This window comes from Bufo bufo, chromosome 1, assembly GCF_905171765.1.
Source record: "Bufo bufo chromosome 1, aBufBuf1.1, whole genome shotgun sequence".
Classification (NCBI taxonomy): domain Eukaryota; kingdom Metazoa; phylum Chordata; class Amphibia; order Anura; family Bufonidae; genus Bufo; species Bufo bufo.
This window is the reverse complement of record NC_053389.1, coordinates 619,228,655-619,243,698: the sequence shown is the minus strand read 5'-3', so window position 1 is coordinate 619,243,698 and position 15,044 is coordinate 619,228,655. Positions and strand designations below refer to the sequence as shown.

General features: G+C 46.6%; 1 protein-coding gene across 2 annotated transcripts in view; it reads right to left on the bottom strand.

Annotated features, from left to right (window-relative positions):
• The window catches only part of LOC120985679 (centromere-associated protein E-like), a 110,755-nt gene that overhangs the window by 8,463 nt on the left and 87,248 nt on the right, over positions 1-15,044 (bottom strand). For both annotated transcript variants that reach the window (XM_040413757.1, XM_040413758.1), the window contains exons 27-29: positions 12,102-12,200; positions 4,764-4,871; positions 121-264 (exon numbers count right to left, since the gene is read on the bottom strand). In XM_040413757.1, coding sequence (XP_040269691.1) covers positions 121-264; positions 4,764-4,871; positions 12,102-12,200 — 351 coding nt within the window. The remainder of the gene's footprint in view (positions 1-120; positions 265-4,763; positions 4,872-12,101; positions 12,201-15,044) is intronic.

Below are 15,044 nucleotides of genomic sequence, written 5' to 3'. Positions count from 1 at the left end.
CTATGAAGGATCTCAATACCGGAAAATGTAAACGCAAGTGTGAAAGAAGCCTTAGACATGGTGCTGACTAGTCAGAACAATCAGATATTACAGAAGCAATGAAAATTAGGGCTACTGTACTTTTTCAGTTTTTTCTTCAAGCTGCCTTTGCAGTTTGCTGATGTCTTTTTCAACCATTTCTCTTGATGGGTCTTGCTGATCTTCCTGAAGATCTCCATTGTCATTTGATATCTCCTGCTTGGCTTTGACGGATCTCAACACATTCTAGAAGTGAGGGCAAGTTCAGAAAGGAAACACCAGTGCAGGACAATAACTTACATCATGACATACCCAGCCATTTTCAGATTCTAATTAGTTAAATGATCTGTGAAATGAGCCATAATAAGAGCACAAGGGGAACCTGGCCGTCAGCTCTTTGAAGTCTGAATGTTCTCCCCATGCTTGTGTGACTTACATGCTCATAATGCTGGGCCATGACCCAACACATTTTCTATCTTGTCTCATATGAAAACACAAATTGCCCTGATTTATCATGCCTTCCCCCCAAAATATTGTCTTCAAAAAGTAGCAAAATGAGGCTTTCTGACTTTTTGGAAAATTTGGGACTTTTTCCATTTTTATTCCACTCATTCCAGTTTTGAAATATGGGTGGGAAAGTGGGTGTGGCCTTCTATGTTAAAGGGGATTTCCGACATTTTAATACTAATGACTTATCCTCTGGGGATAGGTCATCAGTATTAAGATGGCGAGAAAACCCTTTTAATGAGTTTCACTACAGATTTATTATTGAGACTTTTTTTTAAAGTCACAAAAAAAGTTGTGGACTAGGAAAACTGAAGTAGCTTTTCGAGACAAAAGTGTTAGGTTTAAGGATGGGACAAATTTATCAAACACGTGACATTTGATAAATATGGCATAAAGGGTTTTCCGGGATTTTAATATTGATAACCTATCCTCAGAATAGGTCATCAATATCAGATCGGTGGGGATCCGACACCACTGCCGATCAGAGAAGAGAAGAGATAGCAACGCTCTGTGTAACACCGCAGAGTTGTGTTACTACACGCCTCTACCCCGCTACTGTCTTCTAAGAGCCTGTATATTGTAATCTGATGTAATTTATATTACGTCTTCACATATGTGCATACAAAACCATGTTAAATTCAATTGTTCCTTGTAATTTTCCAGGTTCACCAGCAGGTGGCAGCAATGAATTGGCCAGGTACAAGTCCTAGTTTAGTGTATCTAGGCTGGAATGGATTATTCCAGCTTAGCTCCCCCTCTGTGAGTGAAATGGGCTGTTCCCACATCCTGCAGCATGGGTGGAGAAGGAAGTTAGTGTGCCAGCCACCCCTGTTGGGGAAGGCTGTGTGATAGCGTTCAGGAGATCCCCCTGCATAGGGAAGACAGCAAGGATTTTGTCTCGGCTGAGACTTGATTAAATTCCCAGTCTGAGCTCCTTCAGCCTCAGCTGGATGAAGAAGCAGAGAACCACAGACAGTCTCCAGAGTTCCAGAAAGAAAGCATCCCCTGAGAAATCATCTGTGAGTTAAGTCTAGAGACCTAGGAGAAGCCATTCCTCCTCAGCTAGTCTGTCCCCATACAGAAGAAGTTACAGAAAAGTGCAGAAGATTAATTCCTGCCACAGTTACAGAGCTACCAAGCAGACAAATTATCCTGCAAGCTCAGATAAAAAGCAGAAGCACACCTTCCTGCCAATCATTGCCAAAACCTGCTGGGACCAAAGACCAAAGCTGTATACTGCTTGGATACAAGTTATCTTCAGTAAAGAAACGTTTGAACTTCATCTAAAGGTCTGGACATCATTTCTGCTGCAAAATTCCTCTATTACTCCTCCTATCACTACACTCAAATTTATTGCAAGTGAGCCAGGAGTCCAGCCAGGGCCGGCCTTAGGTGTCCAGGCGCCCTGTGCGAGCTAACCTTGTGGCGCCCCCCCCCCCCCCCCAAAAAAGAAAAAACACTGCTTGTTGCTGGCATCATGGCATAGGCTGGCTGACTATCCAACCAAGTAGTTACCAGCCCACACACCCCAAAGGCCGGTGTAATGTCATACTTCCCTACTTCGTGAGATTTCCCTACCCTCGTCACTTCCGGTCGCACCGGACATGACGTGAGGAGGTGTGCAGCGCCGCGCAGGCGCACAACGTCAGGTTAGGGAAGTTTCACAGCAGAGTGCGCATGCGCCAGGAGTCTCGCCGGCGGTTAGGGTAGGGAAAAACTATGGGCCAATGCGCAGGCGCAGTGATCGGATGGATGTTCTCAGCTGAACACCGGCCGACACTGCGCATGCACCGGGAGCCTCACCAGCGGTTAGGGAAGAGAAAAATTACGTACGGGCCAGTGCTTTTTCCCTACCCTAACCGCTGGTGAGGCTCCCAGCGCATGCGCAGTGTCGGCCGGTGTCCTGCTGAGAACATCCATCCGATCACCGCACCTGTGCACTGGCCCATAATTTTTCCCTACCCTAACCGCCGGCGAGGCTCCCAGCGCATGCGCACTCTGCTGTTAAATTTCCCTAACCCATCGTTGTGCGCAGTGCGCCCCCCCAATATAATAAACATTGGTGGCACAGTGCGCCCCCCCCGACACCCCAGTATAATAAACATTGGTGGCGCAGTGCGCCCCCCCAACACCCCAGTATAATAAACATTGGTGGCGCAGTGCGCCCCTCCAACACCCCAGTATAATAAACATTTGCGCAGTGCGCCCCCCAATATAATAAACATTGGTGGCGCAGTGCGCCCCCTCAACACCCCAGTGTAATAAACATTGGCGCAGTGCGCCCCCCTCAATATAATAAACATTGGTGGCGCAGTGCGCCCCCCAACACCCCAGTATAATAAACATTGGTGGCGCAGTGTGCCCCCCCTCAATATAATAAACATTGGTGGCGCAGTGCGCCCCCCCTCAATATAATAAACATTGGTGGCGCAGTGCGCCCCCCCCTCAATATAATAAACATTGGTGCAGTGCGCCCCCCCTCAATATAATAAACATTGGTGGCGCAGTGCGCCCCCCCTCAATATAATAAACATTGGTGGCGCAGTGCGCCCCCCCTCAATATAATAAACATTGGTGGCGCAGTGCGCCCCCCCTCAATATAATAAACATTGGTGGCGCAGTGCGCCCCCCCTCAATATAATAAACATTGGTGGCGCAGTGCGCCCCCCCTCAATATAATAAACATTGGTGGCGCAGTGGGCAGTGCCAATGAGGGTTAAAAAATAAAAAAATAATTAACTCACCTCCTCCAATTGATCGTCTTCTGTTCTTTCTTTATGACCTGTCAAAGGACCTGTGGTGACATCACTGTGCTCATCACATGATACATCACATGATCCATCACCATGGTAATGGGTCATGTGATGAGCTCAGTGATGTCACCACAGGTCCTGAAGAAAGACCGGCAGCTACGCGATCAACTGGAGGAGGTGAGTTAATTTTTTTTAATTATTTGTTAACCCTCATTGGCACTTCCCACTGAGCCCCCAATGTTTCTTATACTGGGGGGGGGGGGGCGCACTGTGCCACCAACGTTTCTTATACAAATACAGGAGGCGGGTGCCGGAATCAAATAGCCGGCACCCGACCTCTGTGACAGGGAGCTGCGATCAGCGGCAGTTAACCCCTCAGGTACCGCACCTGAAGGGTTAACTCAACTGATCGCAGCTCCCTGTCACAGAGGTCGGGTGCCGGCTATTTGATTCCGGCACCCGCCTCCTGTATTTGTATTTCAGGTCAGTTCTCTTCATTGGTGGCGCAGTGGCCACAGCCCCTCCCCTCCTCCTCCTGTCTCTCTTCTTATTGGCAGCGGCGGGGGCAGCAGACAGGTCAGACAGGGGAGGGGGAGATGGAGGGGGCGCCCCGAGGGAGAACACAAGTGCCGCCTCGCCTGCCGCAGATTACATTGCGAGCTGTCAGCCGCCCAGCGCCCCTGTTACTATGGCGCCCTGTGCGGCCGCACAGCCCGCACACCCCAAAGGCCGGCCCTGAGTCCAGCCATACCCAGGTAGGAGACACCGTTGACACAATTACCACTACCCTATAGAGACATTATAGGCCATTACACCACTCTGGCATTCCTAATCTGGGACTGCAATTGGCATCACAACAAATCAGAACTTTAAATACCCGTATCCTGGCCCACTGCATAAGTAGCGTCAGCGTACCCTGTTCCTGGTCACTGCATCTGTACAAGCGCAGACTTCCCTTCATTGTTTACCTGCTCGCTGTTGACATCGCAGCGGTGAGCAGTGTAATTACAAGAAGCCGTCCCATTCATTTCAATGGGACAGCTCGTTCCTAAACACTTGAATAAGAAGGAGCCATCCCATTGAAGTGAATGGGACGGCTTCTTGTAATTATACTGCTCACTGCGGCAATGTCGACAGCGAGCAGGTAAACAATGAAGGGAAGGCTACACTCACATGGAGCATAGCCTTCTCTTCAACAGCTGATCAGTGGGGGTGCCGGGTGTCGAACCACTGACGATCTGATATTGGTGACCTGTCCTGTGGATAGGGCATCAATATTAAAATCCTGGAAAACCTCAGGCAAGATGGATGCCGCCATAATCATGTTCAGGAAACAGAATAAAAAAATCTGAAATCAGAAAATAAAGTGTATGCATCCAAAGCTTTCTTTTTCCTGGCAAAGGACATTCCGTTACATGCTGTAAGGCTGTAGTTATCCGCTGTTGTAGGTTATATGAGGTGAATGTCAGTTTGTATATAAATTACCTTAACTAATCTGGATTTCTCTGTCCAGTCATCTGCTGGCTTCTCGTCCTGGGGAAATTTCTTGTAGGCATTTGCCAAGTTTTGTTTTTCTTTAAACAAAACCTTGAGCTGCACCAAAAGACATTGCATAGAAAGAGATAAACCCACAGAGAAAAGTAATGTTTCTGATAAAAATGTGTCTACTATTGGCCATCATAACATGTCAACTATCATAGAAATAATACACAGAGTGAAATCTTTATGACAATATGAAACTCTACAACATCAAAACTGTTTATAGACCAGAGCCATCTGTACCGTAGACGCTGTCAACACAACCAGGAAGGAAATGGAGAACAACTGCCGTTGTCCGGTGATCCTACTGATATTGTAATGTCCTAGTGCCCTGCTACAGTCACTGCTATGAATGCTGATAGGTGACTTCAGCCAATAATGTAGATTTATTATGAACATTCTATTTTAGGCATTGGTCCAAAAATGTTAAAAACTGCAGGGCAGAAATCATGCCAGATTTTAGATTTTTCACTTGTAAAAATGATAATTAATAACATCCAATTTATTACAGTATCAGCAAAGTGGATAAGCGGATTTTACAAAAACTCATCCACACTGCAGAAAAAATCTGCCCCAGAAATGAACCTGTGGTGTGGATTTTAATTCCCCAGCATATCAATTTAAAATGTGGATTTCATCCTTTGCACTGAGGAAAATCCGCAACAAATGCAGATTTGCCATGGATTTCAGAATTGCTGCAAAATCCACAGCAGAAATACCACCCTTTGTTGCTGTGCTCCTAGAAACAAACCGCACAAAGTTTTTGTTTTTGCAGTTTTTGCAGTTTTTTTGAGTCAAAGCCAGATATTGATTCAGCAGGAAGGAGATGTATAAATCCTTCCTTTATATTTCCTCTTCCTTTTTGGCTTTAGCTCAGAAGACTGCATGAAAAACTGCCAGAAAAACTAAGGCCTTTAAAAAAAAAAGAAAAAAAAGGCATGTGTGAAACCACCCAAGGCCACTTTCACTCGATCAATATTTGGTCAGTATTTTTCATCAGTGTTTGCAATCCAAAAAGAGGAGTGGGTCCAAAACACTGAAGAGATGGAAGCCCCTGGTTTTGGCTCACAAATACAGATGCAAAATACTTTCCAAAATATGCAGAGTGAAAGTGACCTAAAGTTAATGTCATACATTTTAAAGAACACCTCTTCTCTACCCCAGTTTGCCATTTTATTGCCATTTGTTATGATGGGATTCAGAACCCTTCAGCCACAATTCATACAGTAAAGAATTTACTGTATTTACCACCTCATTAAAGTGGTATTCCCATCACAGACAATGCGTGCATATCGCTAGGATATGCCCCCATTGTCTGACAGGTGCAGGGCCTACCTGTGGGATCCGCACCTACACTGAGAACGGAGCAGGGAAGGTGGTGGCTGGAGGACCCCGGTGTGGCGAAAATAACCTCGCCACTGGGTTTTGGAGGGGCCTGGTTGCCAGCCTCTTGCCCCAGGATTATGGGCCCTCTCATCAGCCCATGCAAAACTTAAACCCCATGGCGATTTGACTGTGTTTGTGGCATCTGAGCGCTCAGATCCAAGCCATATGGGGACATGTGGGGTTTTGAGGTGTGTGACAGAACCATCTGTCTGTGTAATTGTATTGTATGTTATGTGATGGTACCCAGATAGCTAATTTTATTGTATTTGTGTATTCTGAGTGCTATTCACCTAATGATATGCACTCAGACTTGAGCTATCTGGGAATATGTTAAATGTCTGTGTTTGCTGTGAGGGTGTGACATTGTGTGTTTGGGTGGTGATTCCTGTCCTGTTGTTCCCACATGTGTATTGGTGATTTCCCTTTGTCCTGAGAGATAATTGAATTGCTCCTCGGGTGTCTCCAGGGCAGAGAGGAGGAAACCATGATGCATTGTGGGGATGTGTTGTGTCTGTGTATCCTGAGTGCTACGTATCTGTCCTGTGTCACAGTCTTCCTTCTGGTCCCCTAGGGGCGTGTACACCAGATGGGGACCTGCATAAATACGGGCGGGTAGCCCTCAATAAAGTGTTCCTGTTTTACACTCAACATAGAGCCTCGTCTCATGTGTGTGGGGATTGCTATACGTGTATACTCCCCTGGCTATTACTCCTAGCTCTTGTAAGAGCTGTTCCTGTTCCTGGTTCCTGTGGTGGTATAGGTGTCGAGCGGAGTGCTTGGAGTCCTCGGGAGGCACTGGAGGTACCCGGTTGGGGTGCCAGGAGATCCGTTACATTGGTGGCAAGCGGCGGGATCGTTCCCACAGCCAGAAGGACAGCTACAGGAGACACCATTCCATGGATTTTACAATTTGAGGGCAACGCATGTCCTAGTACAGCGACCCTGACAGCACCAGAATGGAAACAGCAGTGGAGTACGATGAGGGTGTCATGGATGACCGAGATGAAGTCCGCAAAGGCATCTGGTACCAGGTACTGGGTATTGTGGAGTATATGCGGGACGAGAGACTCCCCACGGAAGACCAGCGGTTGCAGAAGCGAGTAGCCCTGCGGATGCCCTTCCTGGGAGAGCAGCCCCGGGAGGAATGGGTAAAGAAATTGGAACACCTAGCATGGCAGGAGCTGTGGCTGGAAGATGCCTACCAGGCGCTCTGGTGGTATGGGGCACAGTACCTACCCAGGACAGCTGAGCATGACAAGCCAGAGGGAGAGGAGTTTGATGGTCCTGGCTTGTTATGGGAGACTTTTTCAGAGCTGGAGTTTGGGAGCCCTACACAAGCCCGGTTCAGGGACCTCTTTGAGTGGCGGGAGAGCAGGTATGACTGGGACGACACTCATGAGATTGAGCAGGACCTGGTCCACCTGGTGACCCGGGAGATGGAGCTGGAACAGGGCTATCAGCAGCTGTTCCACTCCAGTGAGAAGGCTCAGCAGGAGAGCAGAGTGTCAGACCCAGGTCCAAAGCCCTTCAGCTGGGAGGATATTGTGTATGTTTACTGGGAAGAACCCCAGGTGGCCGGTGGAGATGGGACCGAGGTCTCTCCACTGCTCCTGCAGGGAATTGGGAGCCCAGTCTCCATTCCCCAGCGGCAGGCTGAGTTACAGGGGGCAGAGACAGTCAGTCCTGTCCCCCAGCGGCAGAGTGTTTCTACAGGGAACAGAGAGCCCAGTCTTCTTTCCCCAGCAACAGGACACTGTATTGGGAGCGGAAACAGTCGGTCTCCCTCCCCAGAAGCTGGAAGTATGTATGGGAGAGGAGCTTGTTACCCCCTCTCCCTATCGGCAGTGTGAATTGCAGGCAATTGGGAGCCCAGTCTCCATTCCCCAGCGGCTGGGTGATTTACAGGGAATTGGGAGCCCAGTCTCCATTCCCCAGCGGCTGTGTGATTTATTGGGAATTGGGAGCCCAGTCTCCATTCCCCAGCGGCAGGCGGAGTTACAGGGGGCAGAGACAGTCGGTCCTGTCCCCCAGCGGCAGAGTGTCCAGCAGGGAATAGGGAGCCCAGTCTCCTTTCCCCAGCAGCAGGACACTGTATTGGGAGCGGAGACGGTCGGTCGCCCTCCCCAGCGGCTGGAAGTATGTATGGGAGAGGAGCTCGTTACCCCCTCTCCCCAGAGACAGCTTAACGCACCAGGGGGAGAAAGTAAGCCCCACAACAGTGCAGATGGGACCGTGGTCTCTGCACTTACAGCACAGGGGGTAGGGACAGTCGGTCTCCCCCTCCAGCAGCAGAGCTGGGTATCCAAAGGGGAGACAGTCGGTCTCCCCCTCCAACAACCAGGCTCCAACCAGGCTTCTTCCATGGTAACGCTGGCACCAGGGCAAAGTACCGCTGATCCCTGCCCACAAAGCAACCTCCACTCCAAGCCAGGGAGCAACACAGAGACCGGGAGTACCAGCTACCAACATAACCATGGTGGACTCACTGGACAGAGACAGGCTACCAAATTCAACAGGTCCAGTATTTGGTTGTGGGTGGGCTGCCAGACTAACTCAGGTACCGACCGGCGTGAGGTCGGGTATCTGGTTAGTCTTCCCTGGGAGGGGGAGATGTGTGGCGAAAATAACCTCGCCACTGGGTTTTGGAGGGGCCTGGTTGCCAGCCTCTTGCCCCAAGATTATGGGCCCTCTCATCAGCCCATGCAAAACTTAAACCCCATGGCGATTTGACTGTGTTTGTGGCATCTGAGCGCTCAGATCCAAGCCATATGGGGACATGTGGGGTTTTGAGGTGTGTGACAGAACCATCTGTCTGTGTAATTGTATTGTATGTTATGTGATGGTACCCAGATAGCTAATTTTATTGTATTTGTGTATTCTGAGTGCTATTCACCTAATGATATGCACTTAGACTTGAGCTATCTGGGAATATGTTAAATGTCTGTGTTTGCTGTGAGGGTGTGACATTGTGTGTTTGGGTGGTGATTCCTGTCCTGTTGTTCCCACATGTGTATTGGTGATTTCCCTTTGTCCTGAGCGATAATTGATTTGCTCCTCGGGTGTCTCCAGGGCAGAGAGGAGGAAACCATGATACATTGTGGGGATGTGTTGTGTCTGTGTATCCTGAGTGCTACGTATCTGTCCTGTGTCACAGTCTTCCTTCTGGTCCCCTAGGGGCGTGTACACCAGATGGGGACCTGCATAAATACGGGCGGGTAGCCCTCAATAAAGTGTTCCTGTTTTACACTCAACATAGAGCCTCGTCTCATGTGTGTGGGGATTGCTATACGTGTATACTCCCCTGGCTATTACTCCTAGCTCTTGTAAGAGCTGTTCCTGTTCCTGGTTCCTGTGGTGGTATAGGTGTCGAGCGGAGTGCTTGGAGTCCTCGGGAGGCACTGGAGGTACCCGGTCGGGGTGCCAGGAGATCCGTTACACCCGGGTTTTCCGGGCTTCAGCCACCACCAAGTGCTCTCCCCGTAGTAGTGAATGGGAGTGCACCGCGCTTGCGCAGCCACTACTCCCATTCATTTATATGGGACCAACGGAAATAGCCGAGCGCTGGCTATTTTCGGCTGCCCCATAGAAATGAATGGAGGGCACCCTCCACAACTTTCAGGGCTCCACAACTTTCAGTGCACCCTCCACAACTTTCAGGGCTCCGTTCAAAGTGTAGGTGTGGGTCCCAGAGGTGGGACCTGCACCTATCAGACAATGGGGGCATATCCTAGTGATATGCCCCCATTGTCTGAGATGGGAAAATCCCTTTTATTACCATTACTCATTAATTACCACCTCATTAACTAACACCTTGATTTCTTTATCAACTGAAAGCAGTAAACTATTAGGCTACTTTCACACTCACGTTTGGTGCGGATTCATCATGGTTCTGCACAGACGGATCCGTTCAGATAATATAAACGTCTGTATCCGTTCAGAACGGATCCGTTTGTATTATCTGTAACATAGCCAAGACAGATCCGTCCTGAACACCATTGAAAGTCAATGGAGGACGGATCCGTTTTCTATTGTGTCATAAAAAACTGATCCGTCCCCATTGAATTACATTGTGTGCCAGGACAGATCCGTTTGGCTCAGTTTCGTCAGACGGACACCAAAACGCTACAAGCAGTGTTTTGGTGTCCGCCTCCAAAGCCCTGAATGGAGACGGAACGGAGCCAAACTGATGCATTCTGAGCGGATCCTTTTCCATTCAGAATGCATTAGGGCAAAACTGATCGATTTTGGACCTGATCTCACAAGCGGAAAGCCAAAACGCCAGTGTTAAAGTAGCTTTACTTATAATACTATTTGAAAACAACTGATCATAGCCTATGTCCAGAAAGGCAAGCTCCAGTCTGGGCAGTATAACCCAGGCTATTTGGAAGATTAATCTGAATATATAATTCCATTCATCTCAATATCTCCTCCCATGAATATACCTTTCTTGTATGCACATTGGAGTTTACATGCTTTTGAGGAAACTTTGATTACTAACCCCAAGGATGGAATTATATTTAATGAGCAGAAACAATATATTACAAAATAAGTAGTTTAACTACTCGGCTCTTTCGATAACTTGCTTTTGGGCTGTTCCTACCAACGTTGGATACTGGCGGTCATGTCTCTTGTCAGAGTTTTTAGTAAATAAAAGGGGTTCTTCGTGGTTTGCACCAAGCCATTGTTAGCATCTGATCTCTGCAGATTAACCTAATGAAGAGCTAGCAGCGCTCCTGTGCAGTGATAGCCAGTTCGCCAGCGAACACATGCGAGCTGCTATCTTAACTCACAAGTCCGGCGAGGCGGTCTGAAACAAATGCGGTCAGCGGGAGCAGGCAGTTCCGAGAACAGCCGTCGGGTGAACACGGCGAACTGGCCATCACTGCTCCTGTGAGCTCAATGTCTGTCCTTCTAAACACAGACCATTAATGTAGAATAGTGTTGAGCGAACTTATGTTTTAAGTTTGGCGTCTAAAGTTCGGGTTCGGGTTATCGGACCATTCCGTGGTAGCGGAATCCATAACGCGATTCTTTGATAACCCGAACTTTAGACGCCAAACTTAAAACACAAGTTCGCTCAACACTAATGTAGAAGTCCTGAAGAACCTCTTTAAATGTGTTGTCTAAGATAAACATATTTTTTTGTAAAAAAATGAGGTTCTGCTGTTTTAGTGGCGATAAAAAAGGCCATTCAAACACTGGTTTTGCAAACAAAAAAAGGCCAATAAATGCCATAAAAAAAACACATGCAGCATGGAACAAACATTATTCATTTCTATGGTGGGAAAATGCCAAATCATGTGTAGGGGCCTTTAAAGGAGTCGTCTCACTTCAGCAAGTGGAATTTATCATGTAGAGAAAGTTAATACAAGGCACTTACAAATTTATTGTGATTGTCCATATTGTCTCATTTGCTGGCTTGATCCATTATGCACTGCCTGTTTCCAGGGGTTATTGACACCCCTGCTATCCAGCACTGGTGGCCATGCTTGCATACTATAGGAAAAAGTGCCGGCCTCTCTGGAGGCTGGAATCGCAGGAGTGTGCATTGGCACGAATGTGGAGCAACCCCCGGTCCGGCCACCTCGTATCTGCGCTGCAGCGGTTGCAGTCAGCCCTTGAAACGGGCAGTGTATATGGAAAAATGAATCCAGCCAGCAAAGGAGACAATATGGACAATTACAATACATGAGTAAGTGCCTTGTAGTAACTTTCTCTACATGATAAATGCCATTTGCTGAAGTGAGACAACCCATTTAAGGTTGCATTCACAGAGGCATAATATGGCACTGTGCAGTACACAAATATTTAGTGGCAGAAAGGGGATCAGAAGGTTTTACAGTTTCTTTAGCAGATTTGTTCTAGTAGGTGACTAGAAGTAGTTTTCAAATGTCTTACCTGTTCTGTTACAAGTTTGTGTTGATTTTTAAGGGTCTCATTGTCCGTCTGCAGAGCCTGTGCCACCTGTTCATTGACTTTAGTCTGCTTCGAGAGGCTCTGTAATTAAAAGAAAATAATTAGGAGAGACAATATCCTGAAGATATGAAAGGAGGATATTGTATAGCAGTGTTAGGCTACTTTCACACTAGCGTTAATATTTTCCGGTATTGAGATCCGTCATAGGGTCTCAATACCGGAAAAAAAACGCTTCAGTTTTGTCCCTATTCATTGTCAATGGGGACAAAACGTAACTGAACAGAACGGAATGCTCCAAAATTCATTCCGTTCCGTTCTCATACCGGAGAGCAAACCGCAGCATGCTGCGATCTGCTTTCCGTCCTGGGATGCGGAGCGAGACGGATGCGTCATGACCCACAATGCAAGTCAATGGGGACGGATCCGTTTTCTCTGACACAATAGAAAACGGATCCGTCCCCTATTGACTTTCAGTGGAGTTCATGACGGATCCGTCTTGGCTATGATAAAGATAATACAACCGGATCCGTTCATAATGGATGCAGATGGTTGTATTATCAGTAATGGAAGCGTTTTTGCTGAACCCTGCCGGATCCAACAAAAACACTAATGTGAAAGTAGTCTAAGGCTAGTATTTTGCTGTTTATTTATATTTTTGCTTATATATCAATATAATTTATATTGTTAAGTACGCATAATTGAGATTCATAACATGAAATGCTGGTAATAAAGGGGAAAAGTCGGAGATTCGGCTCTTACTCTTACTCATAGGAGAAGTAGGGAAGATGACTGCTTCTTTGATAAAAATGTATTAGGTATATATACCTTGAATATAATAAGAATACATAAAGAAAGTAAATACTATAAGACATATAGGGGGTCATTTATTATTAGATATTCGCCAAATTTTGGACAATATATCTGTCGCGGATTCAGTCGCAAAGGGGATTTGCGGCCGAATCTCCGACTTTTCCCCGCTTACACCAAGTCTAAAAAAGAAGGCGTGATGTGGGCGGAGAAGGGGGAGGGCCAGCCTGTCCATATCATTTATCATTTTCAGCGCGTGTTTTAGGCGTAGAAAATGATCAAAATCTATGCCAGCGTCTACGCCGGTCTTAATAAATTACCTCAATAGTTCAAAGGGTGACAAATTAGCTCTTTCTGAGGTTTTAATTGGGTATGTTACTACCACTACATGAGAGAGAAAAACTATATTAGACAGTAATTTTCAAAGGGTTGTCACAACAGGACAAACCACCACCATTTGTCTGAACAGCTGTCATGTAATACAACATTAATCATAAATATATTAATACTAACAGAAGGACCCGGCTTCACACAGGTATATTTCATCTATTTCATTTAATGTTTGTGTGTGTCGTTCAAAGATATCGACACTATCCACTATAACAGTGAACTCCACAGCCCCCACCCCTTAACACTGACCCCCCCCCCCCCCACAGTGCCCCATCTCCCTAAAATGGGACCTCCACAGCAGCCTACCCCCTTAAAGGGGTTCTACAGTTTGTTTTAACTGATGATCTATCCTCAGCATCTGACTGGCGGGGGTCCGATACCCGGGACCCCCGCCGATCAGTGACGTCACGACTAGTATCACTGGCCTAAGCGCGGCTAAACTCTGTTCACTTGAATGGAGCTTAGCCTGGAGCTTAGCTGACCTACAGCAGTGAAGAAAAATGGCTGGGTTGTTATGGAAACCTGGTGTAAAAAAGTGTATGTGGAGACTAAGGGCCTGTGAGCTTCCATTGGCCGATAAGGATCCTGTGACCATGCTGCTATTGGCTAATGCATTTTTTGGGAATATCTCAGGAACGGTACGAGCTAGGGAGCTGAGACCTGGTTTAAAACTTTTCCGGACACCTAATGTACCTGTGTGCCAAATTCGTGATTGTAAGTGCGATGGTGCTGATTCCTTTAGCGGACATACACACATATACACATACACTCAGCTTTATACATTAGATGGAGACAGTTATCAGAAACTGGGATAAAAGGGCTGGCTGACTCCAATAAATAATTTTCTTTGGTGAAAAAAATGAAAAATAAAACATTATATATTGTAACTTTCTAAACTTTACTAATGGCCCAGTTTCAATGTCTGCTGCGTGATCTCCAAAGCGGAGCTTCTGCTGTAAATGAAGATGTTCTGACCCAGGCTCCGGTGGCAAGGAGCACCCCCCCCCCCCTCTCTCTATATTGGTCATGTCATGAAGAGGCTCTCTGTCTGGCTCAATTCATTAGCTAAGCCAGCCCCCCTTGTCTGTCCCTGCATCAGTTGTGATGGAGAAGAGAGCTGGCTTAGCTAATGATCAATGCCCCTTGTAAAGTGTGGTGGAAAAAGTTTCTAAAGCCCTAATAAATGGGGTGTTAAGGCATGTGCTCTAAAATTTGGAGATTATCCGCAGTGTAATTTTTTGCTGAACATTCCCAGTGTTTACAATATCACTGAAGCGGATGGGATTTCAGAAATCTCATCCAGACACTGCGGATAAAATCCAAAGAGTAAACTGACTTGTGCTACAGATTTTCAATCCACAGCATGTGAAATTTATGCTGCAAACAGAGGTCACACAATGGTTTCCGAAAGACTAAAAATATTCCTCTTAGCATTTTAACGGGGTATTTTCAGCCGAGGAGTATGAAATAAGGGTGAAATAGGTTTTTTTCTGTAGTCATATAAGGGCAAATTGTATTTTAGTGGCATCATTTTGGGGTAAATATAATATATATTTTTTTAAATCAAATCGTTTTTATTGAACCAATAAATACAGAGTATAACATAAAACAATACGTTGTATTTTCTTTGCTTTATCCACCGTGTGGAATCAGTGTACAACAGTAATCATAGAAATACCAACACACAGTTTTATCAAGTATCTATACATTGCGTGTACACATGCTAAA